This window comes from Notolabrus celidotus, chromosome 11 (genome assembly GCF_009762535.1).
Source record: "Notolabrus celidotus isolate fNotCel1 chromosome 11, fNotCel1.pri, whole genome shotgun sequence".
NCBI lineage: Eukaryota > Metazoa > Chordata > Actinopteri > Labriformes > Labridae > Notolabrus > Notolabrus celidotus.
In genome coordinates this window covers 31,572,172-31,595,489 of record NC_048282.1, presented here as the reverse complement: position 1 = coordinate 31,595,489, position 23,318 = coordinate 31,572,172, and the positions used below count along the sequence as shown (strand labels likewise).

Here is a 23,318-nt window from a genome sequence, read left to right as displayed (position 1 = left end):
TTTCTTTCTTTTGACATTTGAAGTTCTGCACTTTTTTCGCTGTTCCTTCATACACAGAGCAATGGAGGAAACACATGAAACTTTTAAAACCAAGTCCTTTTTAGTGTCTTGTTCTCAAGGTTTTTGCTCTATCAGAAAAGATCTCCTACGCTTCAAGAATACCATTCTTAAAACTGGTATAAACACACACAAAAAAACCCTGTTTCCAGTTAAATGTCATTGTTTAACTATGTTTATGTTTCTCGGCTATAATCTCTCCACAGTTCATCAATCATAAGGTTTAAACCAGGACCTAAATTATTCCTCTTGTCCATACAAAGAACACAGTGAAATAGTGGTACTGACATTTTGAAAATTGGTTCAATCTCATAGGCTTAGCTTGTTTTGTGTTAACTTGAATCCAGATGTCCACTGACGTACCCTGGCGTACCCCTGATAAAGCATAAAAGTCCAGAATAAAGAGAGAAGGACACAATTTATAGAGAAGAAAGTGTGTTGGAAGTTTGGCCCTGTCGGACAGTTACAGTTTAAGAGCTGCAAGGGGCCTATTCTTGTGCTCTAAAAAATGTGCACCCCCTGACAATCGTTGACTTTCCTGGAAAAGAAATGACCATTTTACGTCCCTTTATTTAGTTGGACCGCATCGCCTGCAACCATTTTATAATAGAGTCTTTTTGGCGTTAAAGGCTTTGTGAAATTCTGAGGCAAAGCTGCATAACTGTGGATTAGATAGAAACAAGGCATTGAGCCAGAAGTCACAGTGGAGGGAGGGGGTGAAGGTGCTGTGCTGGAGCAACAGCTGCCCACTCCTGTAGGAAATGAAGTCAAATAACAAAAGACTTGAAAGACTGAGAAGTATCCAAACTCTCAGGGCTGCTGTGCAGATCGGGCAGAGGTTCACTTGGTGCTGAATTTGGAACATCATAAAACACCTAAGAGGACAACAATGATAAAAGAAAGCAGGAAAACAAACGATAGATACACACAAACTCATAGGAAGTTATTTATGAGAGGTAGGTGAGCTAACGGCGGGTTGGGACGCCGTACACCACAAACACAAGAGCAGAGAGTGGAGGAATGCAGGCTTGACAAGGTTGGCTCGTAAAGTGTGGGCATCCATGCCAAGCAGGGCCAGAGCCTCATGCCAAGGCTGGAGCACAAGATGGGCTTCACCCGCCTGGGGCGCTGGCAGTCAGTGACGAGGCCTGAGCAGACTGGGCACTGCCCAAGAGAGTGGAAGCCCATTCTCAATGATTAATGAGAGCCTGTGACTGTGGCTGGCAGGTTCAAAGAGGCACAGGGATAAACACACAGTGAGGAGGGAGTAGGGACTTTTTGGAGGCTGAGCTAGAGAATAAAACCCTCGAGAGGTTTTCCTGATTTTCCCCAACATAAGGGGGTGTCTCTGATTTCTGTTTGTGTTTGAAAACATTGCCACAAAACCATTTGCTCACACTCCTACGGCTAAATGACCGTGACTGCATGAATCCCTGCACCGGAGTATTTCCATCACAGCTTTTTCAATGAATTTCTTTTTTTCTGGAGGATTTTGTGAGATTTAAAGCTGGACTCACATTTAAGTCAGATTCTCTCAAGTTGGCAATTAGATACGCTGGCAGCTGCCGACTAAAACAGATGACGTGAAATCCACTCACGCATTCTTCTCACCCATAAACACACGAGGCCTTAGAGGATGTTTTAGCTTGGAGTCTCTCCGGGTACAGAAGCTCTCTAACGTTGATTCAGGCTTAGAAAAAAACTGTTCCTTACTACTTCCTGGCAGCATAAACAACCTGTATGTGTAACATGGGTTAATGGCTGTGTAATTCAGTGACCGAGCCGAGCAAGTGTTGGCCCGGGTGGTTAGAACGAATAAGGGCTTTGCTGACATCGTCCACCCACCACACTGAGAGGCTGCAAAACAAGCTTTAATATACAAACACTGTACTGAAATGATAAGCCCTCTGTGCGCTCTGTTTCTCCTGCTGGTGCTGGTGCTTGTTATTTCACCACAAGAAGTGAATATGATCATGTTTTCTCCTTTTACTCAGACTAGATTTACTGTAGTAAGTTAAGTGTGTTTTGCATACTGTATATCTGCTTGTTAATGCAGATGAAGAGCTTATGAGTGGGCGAGTTACAGTGCTGTGAACAGCAGAATCCAAAGGTCCGACATTTGATCCATCATTAGGAAACAACTGACAGCTCTCTTCCATGACTCCTCATGTAGCCTTTCTGCTCTCTTCCTCCCTCATTATGTATCATAATGAAACACAGCAGCTTGTAAATGTGATGATGAAGTGCCTGCATCAACAGGTGTCTATTTTCGTCCCCCACACACAGTCATGGTCATGGGGAACTAGCAGCATGGTGGCTCCCAGGCTTTCCTTTTTTTTCCTACCAGCCGTGAACAGACTGCTCAACTAAGGCAGTCATTAAGTTTGGAGATTTGTGGTGGTAACCGTGACATCATCAAGGTCGCCAAAAGGTGACCAGACATCCTTTCAAATTAGAGCACATTTTAGAATTTGTCCTCATAATAAAAAATTTGCTCATGAGAGAGATTTATACGTCAAGAACAAGGACGGGTTAGATCTTTCTGTCTCACACTCATGAAGGCAGGATTGCATCAGTCACAGAGGAGCAGATTAGACGCCTTCATGTCTGTTGTGCAGCTCCAGTGGTGTGTCACTGACAAAGTGGTAGTCAAGGTAGTTAATTCTGTTAATGATTTATATTGTGGAGTTAACGCTTAACCATTCTTTATTTTTCTTTTTAAGAAAAGTACCTGTGATGTAATCCCAGGTCTCTTAATTGTAGTCGAGCCCATTTATTTATGCAGCAGCAAATCATTATAGAGGCTGTCTCAGGGCACTTCTCATACTTGGTATGTCTGACTGTATTCTCCTATATTTTATTTACTGAGACTCACAAGTCCCACCTTTAATGGACACATAGGTACAGAGAACAACTCTTTTAAAAGACAGAAACCTTTAAAAGGAGATGAGTAAGAGTGAAAGAAGGGGAGAGAAAGTATGCATTAGCTTTAATGCAGGAAGGAAGAGATACTTAAAGATCCATCCACCAATCCATTATATGTACAGCTTCTCTCTTCTGTGGTTGCTAGGATGGAAATTTGAAGTATTTTCTGTGATCAGTCTTTGGAAAAGTTAACAATCAATTATCGATAAATCAAAAAAAAGAGCCAAATGCATTTTTTCCCCATAATCAAATTTCCTTCATGACACAATGTATATAACTGACAGTATTGAATATCTACGGATCTTATTAAGGTGTTCAAAACATTAATCAGCTGAATATCGACGTGTGGAGCAGGCTCATAATCTCTGCAGAGAAACATATTTTAGACTCTCAGTGTCCAGTTTTCTGTCTGCTTATTCTTATTGAGAAAAATAAGCATATGAACGTGGTCAGGTGTCAGCCGGGAGCGCAACCGAATCATAATCAAGCGGCAACCTCCGGTCTCAAACTATGAAGCCCATGCGGAAGTGTCTGCTTGAGGCTGGCTGCAGAAACACCAGAAACCACACACACACCCATCCAAAAAAGACGTATACAGCCTGGTACAATAAGACAGCTTCGGTCTACGGACATCCAAAACCAAATCATTAGAATAACAGATAAACACAATCAAAATAAAAATAAATAAATGAAATAAAATAAAATAATAAATAAATAAAAAAGGGGGGGTGAACTAGTTCAGTGGGCAAGCAAGAAGCCCGGTCAACCAAAACAAAGGGCTACAACTCCACAACCACCACCACTAACACCAACAATAATAATAATAGTATTAATAGTAATAATAATAATAATAATAATAATAATAATAATAATAATCATATTTATAGTAATGTTATTAATAATAGTATTATTAATAGTAATAACAATATAAATACAAATAATAATAATAATAATAATAAAAGTAATTAGTTTGATTTGATAAAAATTAAGAATAAATAAATAAACCAATAAGAAAAAAAAAGATCTTATAACTACATAGTAAATATACATAGCCATGATAAGACTAAAGGTAATAATATCCTTAGAACTAATCATAATTCTTAGTATCATTTACGCATTGACCTTACCCATCATCATCTCCGCCCTTTCCCTTCACCCGGAAGTCCCTCCAATTCCCCAAGTTCACTTTTTTTTTTTTTCTAATGGGACGGTTCAGAAGATATGAAGATTACGATTTTTTTCCCAAATAAGGACATGACTGACTTGACTCCAGAACGGGAACACATACTGTAGCTGTTGGCTAGAAGGCTCAAACCCCGCCTCTTTACCTCACACTTTGACTGGTTGAGTTCCGCTTTTCCAATATGGCTGCCGCCGTCGATTTGGTTCAAAACAGTGCTCAGGAACAGATGGGTGACATCACGGATACTACGTCCATTATTTATAAAGTCTGTGGTCATAATTTATGATATGCCTTGTCTTATCCCATACAGTTGATATTTCATTGTGCTGCATATCTTTAAAAACAATAAAAAATGTTATCACAAAAAAAAGTCTATGGTCATAATCAGTCCGGCGGCGGAGAAAAAAAGCGCACATTGAGACCCGTCACTAAGCCGCAGCCGCCAGCTGAGCGTCTCCGCTGTGCGCAACACCTTCAGTCAGCTGATTCACATCAAAACATACTTTAAACTTAAAACACCACCCTGATAGCTGAACAAAATATGAGACCACATGAAGTTTGTTCCATGTAAAATAAAATCGAAACAAAAAAATGTGTTCAAGTAAGTTCTTAACAATCAATTAATTGATACTTGATTGATTGTTGACATCCCTAGTGGTCGCCAATCCAAGCTACCCCAGTTGATAGGTAGGGTAGACTCTGGACAACCAGACACACTCACACTCAAACCGATGACCAACATGTCTTTGGACTTTGGGAGGGAGCCTGAGTATGCATGCACGGAGAGAACATGCAAACTCATGCTGTTGAGTTTGAACCTTGTTGTGAGATGACAGCGCTAATCACTGCATCACCGTGAGGCACAGATACAAACAGTAGAATTCAAAAATGATGTTTAGTTTTATAACTATCATACTCTAAACTGAGCGATGCTTGTTGCAAGCTAGTTCGAGCTGCACTGATTTCCCCCTTAACGTGCTTCACTCTCACACTCACACGACAAACACATCCTTCAAATACGGTGGCATACTTAACCTGGAAGATTTCCTTTCACTCCCTTCCATCGCCACCACTGCCCTGCACTCAAACTATCAGCCCTGCCGCAACCCCAGCATCCACCTGCAGGCTCCAGCTGCAGGGTTTAAGATATTATATCCCCACTCCTCCATTTCTGCATGTAAATTAAATCTGTGAGGAGCGATGAGGTCGGAGCCCAGACGCCAAATATTAATAAAGTTCTGCAAAAGCAATAAAAATGTTAACCATTAGAACATGACTCGTCTGACAGAACTTTAATTATCTTAATTATTAGATTGACTGGAAATAATGGAGTGTTGAGCAGGTAAAAGTGAAGCAGTTTGAGGCTTTCAATCGCAGATTTAGATTCTGCATTTCTGGAGATACATGGAGGAAGCAACAGGGGAAGAGGAGAGATGCACAAGACTACTGATGAGAAAGATTCAAGGGTAACTTAGAGGTTGGAGACCTCCAGTGAAGAAATGTGTACAGTAAATATTTTTTAAAGTTTTTATCCATTGAAATTCAGAAATGAATACACTACAGAAGCTCCTAGAGTCATTTTTGAATCGGATTTGATGTAGCATGAGGGAGTCCCGTTGGTTAAGCTAACGTTTAACATTAATAATTTGGATCTAAATGCCAGTTTTGTCAATTAAGAGGAAGAAAATGTTTACTCATTTGCATACAACGGGCATTAAGCTTTTAATTACGAGCCTTTAAGAAGTCAACGAGAGCAGGAGCAAGACAGGATTAAGAGAGAGAGGAGAGACACACATCAGGAGCAATGAGTCCTAGCGGAAAAGGATTCAGGCGTGACCAACATTGAGTTCACGTCAGGTTGTTAGTTTATTTTAACACAGGGAAGAAACAGATGATTTATAGAGACATGACATGGATCTGTCTGCGCACTGTCTGCATCTCCATCTTTATGGGCTGATTAAATTAAAGTGAGAGGGACAGACAGAGTGAGAGACAGAGAGGAAGAGAGAGAGATAACAGTGTCGTAATACTTTGTTTTATAGGTGTATGTGTCAGAAAAGTCAGCCTGTATTTTCAGCCTCATTTTCAGCGATGGCAGAGAGGGAGAACCTGAGGCCCTGCTGTGACGTAACATGACAACTTGTTGGACAAAAAAGTGAATTTTAGTAGCATGATCTCAAAGGTTGAAAATCCAATTTCCAAATTCTCCAAGAGTTAAAAGTACTTTTAGTTTATGGAGCTGTTGGAACTTATTCCAGAAGTCAGGAGCAGAAATACAAAAAGCAGACTTTCCTAGTTCTGACCGAATTCGAGGAACATGCAGAAGCAGCTGGTTTGAGGTACGAGTCTGATAAAAACAATCTGGGTAATTAAAAAGTTCAGAGAGGTATCGTGTTAATTTTCCTTAAAGAGCTTTGTATATAAAAAGATACCAATGGATATTTAATCTCTGGAGTGAGGAGCAGCCAACCTCATTGTGTAGAACGCATTGATGTGTATTATGGGGGTCACCTACAATGCATCTTAATGCGAGGAGTTCAATGGAGTCGAGGGGTTTGAGGGTTGACGAAGGTGTGTGTCTATAGACTATGTCCCCATTGTCCAAGACTGGCATGAAAACAGCCTCCACAGGGCGCTGGTGGCTTAGAGGTCTAAGCATCCCACATATAGAGGCTATAGTCCTCCTTGCAGAGGTTGCCGGTTCGACTCCCGGCTGGTCAACCATTTACTGCATGCTTTCCCCCGCTCTCTACTCCCCACATTTCCTGTCTCTCTTTAGATGTCCTGTCTAATAAAATATAACTTAAAAAAAAGAAAGGAAACAGCCTCCACAACCCTCTTCCTACAAAACATTGGAAACATTCAATAAAATACATTCAAGAACAGATACAGATGTAGAGAGTGTGGATAAGAGAGAAGCTCAGTGTATCATAGAAAGTCTCTTGTGAGTCTGTAACAGATACATGAGACCCGATATACAGCTCTCACCGTATACTTTGCCCATATTGAAACCAAATTTCTCTTCAGTCTGTCTGAACCCTGATAGTTCTAACATCATCATCATCTTTTATCAAGGATCATATTTTCTTAAATCAGTCCAGTTTCTGTGCCTTTTTTATCCATTTTCTAATTTATGTTGAGTATCAGTTCTGCATTTACACATTAAATGATGCATTTATTTTATTTTAGAATCACAAACACCCACCTGTTTGATCCAATCCGTCTTTGTCCCTCACGCCCCGCCTGTTTCCACAATGAATCTATTTGATATCACTGCAGCAGACTGAAATGTTTGATATGATAATACATACTATTTACACCTTAAAAGAGAGACAGGGGCTTTATTGGCACATCACATTATTTAAAGGATTGAGCATTTAATCTTTTTAATGGAGCTGTGAATAATAAGTATCTACTACTGTGCGGGATGGTACCATTATATTTGCACTAAATAAGGTCATAAAGTACCTGTAGAGGCCGGAGGAAGAGGTCTCTCTCCATTCAAAGAGTATAAATGAAATTGAATTCCATTTTTATGAAAATATCTCGAGGTTGGACTAAATGGAGAGCCACGTAAGATTTAAACTAACTGCTAGTTAAATGAGCTTAGCCCAAAGACTCGGCTCCACAGAGACTCCTCTCTTACTTTTTTAGGTAGAGTAAAAAAAAAAAAATCACCCAGTCTCCTGCAGTCTTCAGAGCTCATTTCAGGCTGTATAGTTTTACATCCACCCTGAATCAGGCTATAAATTCTCCTAAATGACTGCTTTTCATACGCTGCCTCATTAGTACAGTATAATTACAGCACGATCCGTCTCAGTGCACTTCCTTATTGTGGCCGCTGTCTCCCAGCTCTTTGCTAATAGGCGCTCACACAAGCTACGTGTACCTTTTGTGTGAGCTTCAGAAACAAATTAGCACCTCTAATACTACTCCCTCCATTTCAATTCTGCCGGCAAGCCTCTCATTAATTACAAGCCTGGTAAAGGATTTAATGGTTTTCAACAAGGTGCTGGTATTAATATCGGGGGATTAAAACACGAATAAAATGTAATTAACTTAGCAGTAATGATACACATCTTGTATTTACATGCAAATAAATCTGTATCCCTCTCCGTCTGTTTTGCTCCCAGTGTCGCACACATTAATTTATTCAGCTTTTGGAGACATTTATTCAAATGAGAGGCAACTAAATCCAAGTAGGCCAGATTTCTCTCTCTCATTTCGTATTGTGTGGAACCTGAAATCCTCTGGGATAACATTTCTGTATGTAAAAAAAAAAAAACCCTCTCTTTCTTTTTCATCTGGTCCTCCTTTCTTCATTGTTCCCATTCTTGTGCGTCTCCCAGCAGACTCCTTCGTCCCCATGTCTGTCCGCCTCTTAATGTCCCGCTTAACTGTTACACCACAATGTTCAGCCACTCAGACACGGCTCAGTCTTTTCCACGCTGCAATCCCACACAAACACTGCAGCCGTGTGTGGTTTCTCAAAGAGAGAGACAGAGAGAGAGTGAGAACAAACTGTGAATCAATATATTTGTGCCATACCTCCCCACTATTTTCTCACCTCTTGTTCTTTTAGGTTTCTATCCTTCCTGTTGTTCCTCCTGCACAGAGAGAAGGTAGTGATTGGTAAAGTGGGTCAGCCCTCTCCTATAGTTAAGGCTCGCTCTGTGGAGTGAGGCTGTTTGCTGCTTAAGGGCGTCTTCATGACAGCAAAGGAAAGCTGATGGGCTCAAAGGGGTGACCGAGTGCTTGGGAATCTTACCTTGGCATAAACGTTGCAGTGGCAGATCTCTGGGGGATAAAGAAGTAAATATGACAACAGCACAGTCAAGGAGTTTTGGTCAGAGGGCAAGGACAGAATACATTCATGAAAAGCATTGTAGTGATATCATACATAAGAAAACACATACTGTAAACCAGAGGAATGCAGAAAACAGCACATAAACACAACATTATAGGACATTGGGAATATCATAGAGATACATCATGTCATAAAATCATTTCTGTTGCAGTCGAGCGCAAGTTATAACAAAGACACTTACAAAAAGAGCCGCTCCAGCCCATACTCTTTGTTATATTATTTACAGACACCCAACATCAATCAAAAGCAAAACACTGGGTAACATTTCTAACAACAGCGGCAAGAACAAACATCCTTTGAACAGGCAGAAACCTTGAGCAGAACCAGACTCATGGTGAACAGCAATCTGTTGTGACTGTGTTAGGCTTGCCAAGTGGGATAGAAAGAAAGAAATGCAGAGAGAGAGGCAAGGCAAGGCAAGGCAACTTTATTTGTATAGCGCATTTCATACACAAGGGCAACTCAATGCGCTCTACATTGAAAGATTGAAAGCATTGGAAACATTCAGACAAGAATAAAAGAACACAATTAAAATGACAAATATAATAAAACAGAAAAGAAAAGGAAAATTAGAAATATATTAAAAATAAAATTATAATTTGCTTTTAAAGCGAGCTAAAATGAGCTAAGATAGGAAGGCAGTGGCAAATAAAAAAGTATTAGACAGGTGAATAGAGACACAATAAACAACTGAAAAACAACAACTGATATTACATACTTTGGCTATAATGCCAAAAATAGTATTGAAAATGTGTGCAATATCAGCGGAAGCAGCATTGTAATGATCATAGACTTGTGTTGAAGTCAACAGATCTAACATTAGCATTAACAATTTTGACAATGATGATATGTAGTATGTTAAACTCACCAATTAGAGCTGTGATTATCTGCTCTGGTGTCTTTCCTGGATTACAGAAGAGGATGTTTCTCCACTTTTCTCTATCAGAGATGATTGGGCGCAGTGGCTCCTCAGGCTGGTCTCACATCTGTGCTCAGTATCTGTCATTATTTCCCAACGTTTTTACCACAGTGTCAACAGGCAGAGGACTCTGTTCTATAGGTTGATTCAATAGGTGTGTGTTTAGGTTTACTACTGAGAATTTACTACTATTGTTTTGGTTTTGACCAATCAGAATCAAGTTTTTTATTATTTTAACTTTTAAATGGGACAAAGTTCCATTTGTGCCTTTAATATTCATGTAAGGATGTTTAACAAAATACCAACAACACTGACTATAGCGGTAGGGAAAACAATTAAAAATAAAATATCTATTCATGTATAAAAGGCTGTTTTTTATTTTAGTTACTGTGTCACTTCATCCTAACAGAGAGGATCACCTTCTCCTTGAGCATGCAGGAATTGTTTCTAAATGACTCAAGAGCACAGACTGCACAAAAACAACAAACAAAACATTCAAAAACAAGCATCCAAAGACTCAACTGGACTAAAGTTGAAGCAATTACTCTTTAAACAATACTCAAGTGCACGTATGCATAATAGAAAATAGAGAAAATAAGAGATATGCAAGCAAGGTGCTATAAGATTGACATACCCATTATTCCTAAGCCTTAAAAAGTCACTAAAAAGCCCCAGATCTTCAACTGAAAATCTCAGTCCCTGTAAAATGTATCGTGTTTGACATTTCTTTTTTGCTTAAACGTAAAAACATTAAATACATTTTCTTGTATTACACAAGCACTCTATATAAAGCTGGAAACTTGGATCACTCTGTAAAGATATCTGACCCGTGACGACTGTATAAACTGCTGTAACTGTGGGCTTCAAGAGAAAGGTTAAAAAATGGGGAAATAGAATAAATAAATCAAAAACTGAGGGAAAAGTCACAACCCCTATCCAAGAAACTGCTCCAAAAACCTGAGTAATGACGACAAGAGCTTGGCCTAATTTTGTTTCATCCAGCACTCTCTGCCAGATGTGATTTGTAGCTAACAATCCGACTCTTCCATGCCTGCAGAAAGATTTAAAAAGCTGCTGTCATACAGTGAGATGCTCTCTCATCGATTTGTAATCGACACAGATTTTTACTGCTGCTTTAGTGTTCATATTTCTCTGCCTGTTCTGTGGTTTTCTGCAAATCCCAGAGGGGTCCTGCAGCTCTCCCCTGCTGTGTTCAGTTACACTGAGTGTGTGTGTGTGCATTTTAAGTCAGGATTAAGCAATGCACATAGTCAGAGAAGTCCTCCTCATGTCAAGTCAAACTTATTCAAGGGTACACTTTATCTCCCTCTTTTAATACCAGGAAACTACTATGGGACCCCGAAACCCCCTGCAGAGCCCAGCCCCGTGCAGCCGGATTTGGTGGACCAGGTCCTGTTTGATGAGGAATTTGACACAGAGGTCCAGCGAAAACGAACAACCTCTGTCAGTAAGATGGACAGAAAGGACAGCGCTGCACCAGAGGAGGAAGAGGAAGAAGAGAGGCCTCCCATGGTCAATGGCCTGACTGGTGAGAAAAGCTGTGTTTCTTTTCTTGCAGGTTTCTGTAATACAGCTCCACTCTGTACCCTTTTACCGAAATGTAAACCTTCAGGCTTTCTTTGGAGATTTATGTTTTGTCCACAGTTGATTATATTATTCTCAGAATACAAAAACAGCAAGGTCTTTTTTATTTCCTTTTCATGGTTCTCTTCTCCAAACAAACATTCAGGGATTAGCTGTTTTGCAATGCAAGTTCAGCACTAAATCACAGCCCTGCAAAGTCAAGACGTTACCGAAGTGTGTCTGGGATCAATAGAAGCAGTCCCTCGGCAAGAGGGATGGACTTTGTCCTTGTCTGATTATCTCACAAGGATGTCCTCACATGGCACAGACTGAATCAGAGAATATCTCAGCTAATGGGGGAACGGTCTGCATGGTGTTGGTAGTTAGAAAGCCTCAAACTGCTGTGCTATGATAATGCACAGCAAAGAAAAATGGTAATGGTCGGGATTAAGTGCCAACATGATACATAATAGCCATCCATGTGAAAATGTTAAATACAATGATCCATCTCAAACCAGCCAGCAGAACAAAGTAGCAGCTTCTGGCCCTGCGATGGAGCCGGCTCCCCCAGCTGTCCTCTCCTCTGCCATGGCTCCAGTGACTGGACTCTTACCAGGCGACCACACAGCCGCACCACAGTGTTCGCCAAATGAGCCAGAGCTGCATAAACCAGCTAATTACCAATTCACACTGCATTATAGTGCCAAACTTTGTGACCTGCTTTTTACTATTTATTCTCAAGGGTAGCTATAGAGAAGCTTGAAGCACATTTATTAAGTTTTAGGCTCAGGTAGGTGATTGTTTTTGGAGCATTGTTGTTACATGCACTAAATCCATACCATTGATTTTTAACTATATCACACAAAACCACTTTAAAAGTCATCTGATCAAACTTTACTTAACTTGACTTAGGTCTAGATTATATTTTTAATATATTATTTCAGACATTAATCCACCATGAGCAAGCACTTAGTAACCAGGCAGAATTTTGTTGGAACGCCATCTGCCTGAAACAGCGGTATTGAGACACATAGATTATAAAGGGTTTGGCTCAGTGGTTAAATCATGCACCCCCTGTACAGAGGTAACTGTCCTCTAAGCAGCTGGCCCTATGCCACATATCATCCCTCACTCTCTCTTCCCAGTTTCCCGCTCTGTCCACTGTCCTGTCCTCTAAAAAAATCTGAAAAATAAAACTTGGATTAAGAGAGAGAGAGAGAAAGTAACCAAGAAAGAAATCAAATGGAAACAATTTGTTATACTAACTGTCACTAACACCATATCACAGCTGTGTCTCCCACAAGCTAATCTAGTTGCACTAAAATGGCATAGAGTGTTAGCAGTCAACAGTTCACTGTGCTTACTGATCTTCCATGTGGACTTGTTCTGCACTGTTAGTGAGGCAGAGCCCGTTTTGAGTTTGAGGATAGAGGCGTTCACATTTACCAGTTGGTTACTTTCCAAATTTTGCTCATGATTTCACTAAGCTTTAATATCCTGATCTTTACCAGTTTTCAAAATTAATGCAGGGTGAAATTCAAGTATGTATGGAATTTAATTTTTAATTTTTAATCTAATTTAATGTTATTTTTTTAATCCATGAGGAAAAATTCAATTTTTCACTCTGTTGACACATGCTACCACACATGCATCCTCAAACATGCAACACAACCCTATGAGCATGCAGTAATGGAGAGATGCAGAGTGAGGGAGCTTGAACATGTGGAACATCCAAGCTGGAGGGTTCAATGCCTTGCTCAAGGGGACCTTGGCAGTGCCCAGAAAGTGAATCTGCACATCTCCAACTACCAGCTCAATTTACAAACTGCGTCTGTTTCATTCCCTGAATTCGTGATCCTCTGATTCCCATCTTAAGTCCATCAAACTGAGTTACTCTCGCCCCCAACCTCTGGCCTGAAGAGATCAGAGAGTAGTGAGGCCAGGAAACATTTTAAATGTGATGTTTTATTCTCTGTTCAGGGTTTACAGGACTCCAGGTGTTAAAGAAATGCAATTATCCTGCTGATGCTATCCAGTCCAATCCTCTTAATTTATGGGGAACATTTAAAAACCATTTAAGTTTCCCAAAGTGCTTAATAAAAAACAGACATAAAAACACAGTGAGAATGAAAAATCTTAAATCACATAAGAACACTTGTCAACCAAAAAAGAAGTATTTACTTCACATAAAAGTTAGTAAAACATGAAACACAGAGTCCACACAATTCTCATGAGCTAAAAGTTAAAAGGAAGTTTTGAGACAAGACTAAAGGTGTGTTAGTTCATGGGTCTCGTTCCACACTTTGGGGGCCTCTGTTGAGAAGGCCAGGCCACCCCTGTTCTCACTAATGCACAGGGTCATTATTCTTGACACACCAGCTTCAGGTATGCTCTCAAGTAGAGTCAGTCTCCCCCCTGCAATCATACTGGCCTGTTAAACCCTGCAGCCGTCTGCAACTAAAGGCTATTAACAATCATAGAAACAAGCATCCAGAGGAGGAGTCGAGGGACGTCACTGTGTGGCCTGGTGATATGCAAAGGGACAGACGAGATGAAATTATTTTAAGAAGAAAGATCAGTGAGCGTGTAGCTGCTCATCTCAAATCCAAGAGCCAGAGAGAGAAACATTGTGAGAGACACATCATCTCTGTGGCCTTGGGCAGCAGTGAGGGCTGTGTGGAGTTCAGCCAAGAAAAAACACTCATCCTGGAAGGATGTCACTGCTAATTCTGTACTTCACGAGTCGCCTCATCTACAGCGCAGCTTTTAATACCATTCTCACAATGTGGATGGATTGGATTGATAAAGGGAGGAGGATGTGCGACAATAAGGATTGGCATATGGGCATGCCTTGAAGGTAGCTTGATTATAGTCATTCATGATTGTTAGCATTTGTGTCGTCTTACCTTCAGTGGACGTAGCTACATCTGCAACCGCCCAGTTTGTATTCCTCTGCAAGGTCTGTGAGCTGCTCTAGCCTGGAGCAAGTGTCTGCACGTATTCTGACTTTGTAAGAGCAGATTCCCCCTCCATGTTTAAAAAAAAAAAAAGGAGGCCCCAATTTCTGCACAAAAAGGCTTTTGGCTTCTCCCAGTCAACAGCTGTCACTTTCCATCCCTGCCGTTCAATTAACCCAGCCAAACAGAGTGATCATTCAACGGCATGATGAAGCTAGGTCATAGACAGCCAGATGAAAACCTGCAGATACAACACACACACACACATTCACACTCATGCATTCAGCGCCCTGTGTGATACTAATAGAGCTGTGATGTGGTGCTCGCGGCTGGGGCTGAAGCATTGGTCAGCTCTGCCCTTGCCTGGGAGGCAGTTCCCAGTACATCGCTGCTGACATGCAAATCCTATGGCAATTGCTGCGCTTTGGTCCTCTCTGTGTGTGTGTGTGTGTGTGTGTGTGTGTACTCTCGCTCTCTCTCACTCTCTCTGTGTCTACCCCTTCCTCTCTTGTGGATGTAACCGTCCACCCAGAGTACAGAGGAAGATCAGCTCGAGCGACAGCAGCAAGCAGAAGCAGCAGCAGCAGCAGTAGGGAGAGATGCAAGGAGCCCAAAGGAGCTCCAATGGCGCCACATTCTCACCTCCTGTCTCTTTCTCCTTCTATCACCTCCCGTACCCTTACACCCACCCTATCCCTCTGTCTGTCTCCATGCCCGTCTCCTTCTCCCCATGCCGGGCCACAGAGCACAAAGACAAGTTGGAGTGGAGGAAGACGGTGCCCAGCTACACCCAGTCGGCGGCGGCTATGGACCTGCGGGCATGGAACACGCAGGATGAAAGTCAGGATCCGTTGCCTAAAAGCTGGGAGATGGCCTACACAGAAACCGGCATGGTGTATTTTATAGAGTAAGTAGCTTCTTCAGTGTTAGTTTGTTGCATTGTTTGTGTCCTTTTACTTCAGCATGAGCAAATCCCACTCCCAGTCCTCTTCTAGATTGATTTAATTCAGCACCAAAAAGATCTGGCATTGCCTCTTCCTTCTACTCCCCATCCAGCAAATTCCTCTGTTGTGGATAAAGCCAGGTGTGGGGACATGGAGGCTTAATCAGTGGGCTCTCCAAAAGCACCTGTGTTCCTCTCAATTTAGCTTCTCTTTAATTTCCCCCGTGTTTGATGTCAGGTTGGTTGGCCGGCGCCAAAGCAGCAGGCCTGCCTTGTTTACCTGGCCTGGTTAGTGTGGCAGGCAGTCAATGGAGAGCCGCTGACAGAGCCAGGTGCTGCTGCTTGCCGCTAAATCAATAGCTCACTCTGCCAGACAGAGGAACAGCGAGCTAAGTGAACCTTGCCAGCCCCTGACCTGCTCCCTCAGTCCTGCTCTTTATGATCCCTGCAGCTGCTCACTCTCGTCTCTCCCACAGGTCCATGTTTACCTCCTGTACTCCCTCTTTCTCCCCCTCATCCTGTGTTTTACCTCACAGGGTCTTCTGAGATTTGTGAAAGTTTTACAAATAATCTAACGGCTTCTTTAATAAGCCATTTGATCCCAAAGGATTAGAAATTACTCACAGTTGTTTGTTTGTTTGTTTGGTAGAGCTGCTGGAGTAGCTCCTGGGGTAAAGTGGCTCCTGAGAATTCCCACTGCTAATTGCCAAACTGTCATACTCTCTGAAATGTTGTGTTGGATGATTTCTACCTTGCCTAAAGCCCTGCCTCTTCTGTGTACTCTAGTCACAACAGCAAAACCACCACCTGGCTGGACCCACGCCTCGCCAAGAAGGCCAAACCTCCTGAAAAGTGCGAAGAGGGAGGTGAGAAAAACAATAGTTGTTCATTTGTGTGGCACCGGTTTTCACAGCAGTACTTCAAACTCTAAATCTCACTTCTATACTGTTCAGCCTTCCTGCCCACAACACACACCTCATACCCACAGTGTGTGCATGACATGCCACACTTTTTTTTTCTAGAGTGTTGCCTGCAAGCTAATTCAGACAGACAACTCAAGCTGCACTGATTTCACACCTCACATGCGTCATTCTCACAATCACCTGATAGCGCATCCGTCCAATTCGGTGGTCCCCTTTTAAGCTGCAAGATTTCCTGTCCTCACATCTTCTCTGTCATCACCAACTGCTGCTCTTCACAGTGCTGTGCCCGTGCTTGATCCTGCAGGCGCTGTCTATAGGAGGATCAAGATATTGTCTCATCACTCCTCGTATTTCTGCACAAAAAAAGGGAGTAGTGATGAGACATGAAACACTTCAAACTATTGCACCATGAGTTCTCTGACTAGAAGACGTTTGTTTCAAGAATATTACTTCTTCTAGATTTGCAGTTCAGACCAAAGAAAGGCTGCTGTCGAACTTATAGGTTAGGAACAAGGATGCAAACAAAAGATTGAAAAACATCAGAAGCAACAGAAGGAGGAAATAAAAGAGAATAAAAGAGAAAATAAAATCAGGGGGTGTGACGAGCAATTTGGGATCTGTTATTTATAAGTTAATAAATTACACAGGTTAATAAATAGGATAAGATCGCGGATACAAGCGGCTGAAATGAGTTTCCTGCGAAGGGTGTCTGGGCTCGGCCTTAGAGATAGGGTCAGGAGCTCGGACATCCGGAAGGAGCTCAGAGTAGAGCCGCTGCTCCTCCGCGTCGAAAGGAGTCAGCTGAGGTGGTTCGGGCATCTGATAAGGATGCCTCCCGGACGCCTCCCTTTAGAGGTGTTCCGGGCACGTCCAACTGGGAGAAGGCCCCGAGGTAGACCCAGAACGCGGTGGAGGGATTATATCTCCCGCCTGGTCTGGGAACGCCTCGGGATTCCCCAGGAGGAGCTGGAAAGTGTCGCCGGGGAGAGGGATGTCTGGGTCAATTTGCTTGGACTGCTACCCCCGCGACCCAACCCTGGATAAGCGGAAGAAAATGGATTGATGGATGAATACTCAGTTTATTCCTCAAGCATGACTTATTGCTTCTTAGTAAAGTTTACCATTGTTCACAAACACATGCCTATGTACAAGTTTCTAGTTTAACATGTTGGAAAATATTAAATTCTGAGATTAATTAGTAAAACTAGAGGGGGCACCAGGAGGACTGGAGGTTTTAGCGTGTGTTCTGTGTACCAGGGCATGGTGCAGCTCCTAGCTGTGACCTTTTTTATTTTCATTCAAAGGGACAGTGCATATTAATGAACATTTCAGCACAGCTTCCATGTAAATATGCCACAGTTAGCCATAAGGCTAGTTGCCATCTGTAGTCGCCGGCAGGTCAAAACAGAGTTCACAACAAACGTTTAAGATAAATAACAACAGATGGAAATAATACATCATGATAGCATTAAAAATAAAACACAATACATCACAAGAGCATCAGATATACAAAAAAGGACAATTAAGCTCATTAAAGGGACATTCAGCAGAAAAGAGCGATGTATCTGGAGTTCAAACAAAAAGGTTGACTCCAACATGCAGTTGTGCTCATACGTTTACATTCCCTGGCAGAATTATAGATTTTTTTTGGGCCATTTTTCAGAGAACACATTTAAACATGAAGAAAACTGAGCTGTGGAGATCTAGGTATTTCAAATTGTAGACCTTCAGGTCATATTTAATTTAATATAGCTTAATTAAATTACTCTTAATTCAAGAAGGCAATTAAAAACACTTTTCTAAAAACCTGAAGTACCTTGAACTTTCACAAGAACCTAAATAAAACAGGACCGGATACACTTCTGTAATTACTTGTATTGAAAGCATTCATCTGAATACTCCATTTAACTCTGTATTAAACTATTTGGTTGGAAGTTTATGTTATCGCATTAGGTCAAGGTCCTCCTCAAAACAAAGCAAAAAAAAAAAAAAGTTAAAGCAATTTATTCCCAGCACTCATGGTTAGTGGTTGGGCGAAGCCATTCATTGTCAAATAACTGTGTTTTCTCTTTTTTTTTTTTATCATAATGACAACAGAAACTACCTAAGAAATCATAAATTCTGCCAGAGTATGTTAACTTATGAGCACAACTGTATCAGTATATCATACAAGTAAAAATGCATACATTAAACCTGTCAAATATGTGAATACACACACACACACACACACCCTGTGCTGCATGTTGTCCCCCCACTCTCTGCTCTCCATGTTTCTGCTCTCTCTCTCTTCAGCTGTCCTATCTAGAGGAGGCAGGAATGCTCAGAAAAGTAGTAGGACTGGGTGTTACAATCCCCCCTTTTTTTTTTTTGTCAAATATTTTCATTGAATTTTTCTGTTTATGAGGTGGTTACACAAAAAGGAAAAGGACATTTTAGATGCACAACAATTAAAGCTGGGGTTGGTAATCAGATTTAGATACACTTTTTGTTATACTGGTTAAAATGATCTTTATGTCCTGATGGCAATCAATACATAATGTGTTTCTAAAAAAGAGCGAAGAAAAGCTGCTATCTACAGCCGGAGTAAACCTGGGAAAACACCAACCAATCACCGTTTTTTGGGTGCCAAAATTTTAAACCATTCAAATCCCGTCCTGCCGTTCTGCCCGCCTCCTGCGCGTACATTTCCCTGGCATGCACTCCCGGTCCTTTGCCTCTGCTTCCCCTGACTCTACTTACTGCCCCTCTCGCTCGACCTCGGGCCTGTCCCCTCTGACCCAATGAGGTGCTTTGCTCAGGACTGTAGTCCGGATCAGAGTCTAAAAAGCTCTCACCACGGGGGCTCTGACAAGCAAAAGAACTAATTACATTTACTAAGTCCTACAGAAAATGTAGATGTACTGTAGCGTCCGTCCGGACGCTGTAGGGATGACAAGCCGATTCGTGAACACGTTGAGCTTTACTAACCGGTCACTGTCGGCCGTTACCACGCCAACCAACAAAGCAACAATCAATGTTTGAATGAATGAAGAACTTTTCCTCTTGTCTCTCCTCTCTCCCGCTCACACACTCTACACCTCTCCTGATGCCTTCACTGACTGTCAACACTGTAGGAATTAAGAACCTCTACACTGAACACGTTTAACAAACAGTAGAGCTGTTACAGTATTATATATGTGTTATAACTTTTCTCCTGATATCGTGTCACCAGTACAACTGGATAATGCTAGCATGACAGTTGTGAGTACTAACAGCAGCCATGTTTGTTTGTGTTTTTAACTTTCACTATGATAATGTTTTGGTGAGGACCGGTTTTGAATCAGTCACCATCATATGGTCGCAAGTCAGCGGCACTCGTGCATGTGAGCAGGGGGCGTTGTTTTGGAGGAGCTCCGAGGGAGGAGGGGAGGGGTTAGATGGAGTCTTGAGGAAATGCTACATTCAAATTCATGCTGGTTTTCCAAGACTACCAACCCTAGCTTTAACAACTACCCAACTTAAACAACTCATACAATCAATTGTCAAAAAGTATTAAGAAGTGGAGAAATAATAGGGAAGAGTGGAAAAGAAAAAGGAAGAGGAGAGAGACAAAAAAAAACAGAATCAACAGCTCAGTAGTTCATTGGTTTTCAGCTTCAATATGTAAGGTATCTATATGAAGTTAAAAAAGGTTGCCAGATTTTATGGAAGGTCTGTAGGGAACCTTTCAGGGAGAATCTGATTTTGTCAAGTCTCATGCATTGTAAAATTTCTTGAATCTATCTACTATGTGTAGGTGGGGATGAATGAGTCCATTTAAGGAGTATGAGCCTCCTTGCAAGCAGAACAATCCCTGTTTTTTCCACACTGCATTCAAGTTGCATGAAACTTTTCCTGATTAAGGACTATAAGGCTCACCCGACAATCTGCCTGCTTCAAAGACATTTTTTTTACTTTAGTTTCTTATAAATAGAATTTGGTGTACTTGTTGTTGGAGTCTATCCCTCCAATAAAGCCTGTGAGAGCCAAAGAGGGCGCCACTACACCAGGACTTACAAAGCCTCCAAGACCAACCCTATTATTGACTTGTGTTGGGTTAATCTGGGAGGTGACCATCGGGTGACATTATTTCCAGTACAATGCATTTTCAGCTGTGTACCTTGATGTACCTGGGTAGTTCAGCTTTTTATCACAACACACCCTCAGCCAAGGCAAGCTCCTACCAAACCACTACATCGAAATATACTTTCACATAACATATACCCATTCTGCCATCACACCAGATGGGGATTGAACAGCCGAGCAGGCCTGGTCACAGTCTTGCCATTAACACGGCACAAACCTCTGCTCTCCATCCCGCCCCTCTCCCCTCCTAATGACATCAGGGACACATGCAGAGAGCTCATCAGAGCAGCATCTCTCAAAAGGCAATTTCCCATGGCCCCTCTTGCGTAAAGATCCCCTCTGAGTCGCATGTGTTTTCCACACAGCAGCACAAACTCAAGATGTTGCACACATACACACGGCTAGAGAGAAAAGCTATTACTTTCCAGGGAGGCTGTATAATAACTCAGCATTTCCTCCTCCTCTCCCCGCCTCCTCTGCTGTGTGTATTAAACCCTAAACACATAGTGACAAATAAAAGCAAGGCCTCCTGTTCTGTGTGTGTGGAGGTAAGCATGCTGTGAGGCTGCCAGTCAAAGCACCATGCCTCATTGCATGTGTCCAATTGTCCATGTAGTGCCTCAGCTGTATCCGAAGTGATTTGCGTCTGCCTGTTTGTCACCCTCAGAGCTGCCCTACGGCTGGGAGAAGATTGAGGACCCCCAGTTCGGAATCTACTACGTCGAGTGAGTAAACTTCTCCCTGCACCTGAAGCAACCTTGAAGGCTACAGCTGTGAATTGTGCTTGATATTCAGGATAATGCTAATCCATGCTCAGAAAATACACACACAAACAAACCCACACTAACAGTCAAAAGGCTTAACTCAGGGTAACAGTATTTACCTGCACACCTGTATGTTTGCTATGCAGATGTGGGAAGTAGGGGACTATATATAACTTGTTGCTCTAGTTAAAGTTTTCAGGTATCTGTACTGTACTGGGGAATTTATTTATCTGAAGACTTTTTATTTTGACTCCCTGCATTGTAACACCAGGACCTGTATCCTGCGTTCACCTCGTTACATTATCAAAACAAGCTTGTTGCTTTAGATTTAATCCATTGAGAGGAAATTAAGATTTTTATTTTGTAATTATCTGAACTGCTTTCTCTACACCAGGATCTGTTTCATCCTAAATGGATGCGACAGGATCTCATAGATAAGCTGTTTCCTGATGACTCCTTTGTATTTCCATTTGGTCGACTACAAAACAACACAATATGATATAGAGTGATGCAATGTGATACAACACAACACATTCTGTTCAATGTTGTTCGGTTCTATTACGATACGACACGTCACGTTACGTTACGTTACATTACATTACGTTACGTTACGTTACATTACATTACGTTACTTTACGTTCCATTACATTACATTACGTTACGTTACGTTACATTACTTTACGTTACTTTACGTTACGTTACGTTACGTTACTTAACGTTACGTTACATTACGTTTTGCTACGTTATGTTACTTTAAGTTATGTTACTTTACGTTACGTTACTTTACTTTACATTACATTTTTCTACGTTACGTTACATTACATTACGTTACGTTACATTACATTACTTTACGTTACTTTACGTTACGTTACGTTACGTTACTTAACGTTACGTTACATTACGTTTTGCTACGTTATGTTACTTTAAGTTATGTTACTTTACGTTACGTTACTTTACTTTACATTACATTTTTCTACGTTACGTTACATTACATTACGTTACTTTACTTTATGTTTTGCTACGTTATGTTACTTTACGTTACGTTACTTTGTGTTACAACACAACACGACATCTTAAAATACGTTATATTACATTACGTTTTGTTATGTTACGTTACTTTACGTTTTGCTACGTTACTTTACGTTACTTTACGTTACTTCATGTTACTTCCCGTTTTGCTACGTTACTTTGCGTTACGTTACTTTACGTTACTTTACGTTACTTTACGTTTCATTACGTTATGCTATGTTACTTTTCATTACGTTATGCTATGTTACTTTTCATTACGTTACATTTCATCAACGTTACGTGACCTTACAACATGACCTCTTACATTACGTTGCATTACCTTGTGTTATGTCACGTTGCATTCATTAAGTTACGTTACATTAACTTAAGCTCCAATGTGACGCAACACGATACGTTAAGTTATCTTATGTTACGACACGATACGTGCTACTGTATGATATGATACTACATGATATGATGTAATACGATAGGAAAGGATACAATACAATGAAATAGGACACATACTTAAAATTAAGAGAAATACAAAAAATGAAAACTATGAACAGTCCTCACATGAACAAAGAAACTTACCAATGAAAACCACAATAACATATATTGCACATTACCCAGTATCACTCCTGTCCTGCATATATGACATCATAACAAGTTGAAAAAAAATAGACTAGAACCCCATAGCACTATTAAACAGTCCCTACAGCCTCAAGAAACATTATTTGAAATTTAGATATTAGGCTTGACAGAATAACATAGAACAAACATCATAAAAGACATACGGAATAAACACCTCAAAATAAAGATGAGAAAACAGAGGGAAATATTGTGGTGATGTAGAGGCGTCTACTGAAATGCAATGTACAAGAATTTGAAAACACAGGGAAGTAAACAAGTCTGTATACAAGCCTTAGAAAATCTAAGCATTCTGAAATTCCATAACTAACTGGTTTTACCAGTCGTTTCTTTTTTTATTTAATTCAAAGCCAGTCTCCACAGTGTGACATAAAATCTATTATGTGCACAGAAACAGCTGGGAGAAGTGTTCTTCAGATTACTATATTTACATTTA

At 41.1% G+C, this 23,318-nt stretch overlaps 1 protein-coding gene across 1 annotated transcript in view; it reads left to right on the top strand.

Moving 5' to 3' along the window:
• magi3a (membrane associated guanylate kinase, WW and PDZ domain containing 3a) overlaps positions 1-23,318 on the top strand; it is a 200,599-nt gene that overhangs the window by 137,640 nt on the left and 39,641 nt on the right. The window contains exons 4-7 of the mRNA XM_034696443.1: positions 11,294-11,500; positions 15,237-15,399; positions 16,222-16,301; positions 21,130-21,187. Coding sequence (XP_034552334.1) covers positions 11,294-11,500; positions 15,237-15,399; positions 16,222-16,301; positions 21,130-21,187 — 508 coding nt within the window. The remainder of the gene's footprint in view (positions 1-11,293; positions 11,501-15,236; positions 15,400-16,221; positions 16,302-21,129; positions 21,188-23,318) is intronic.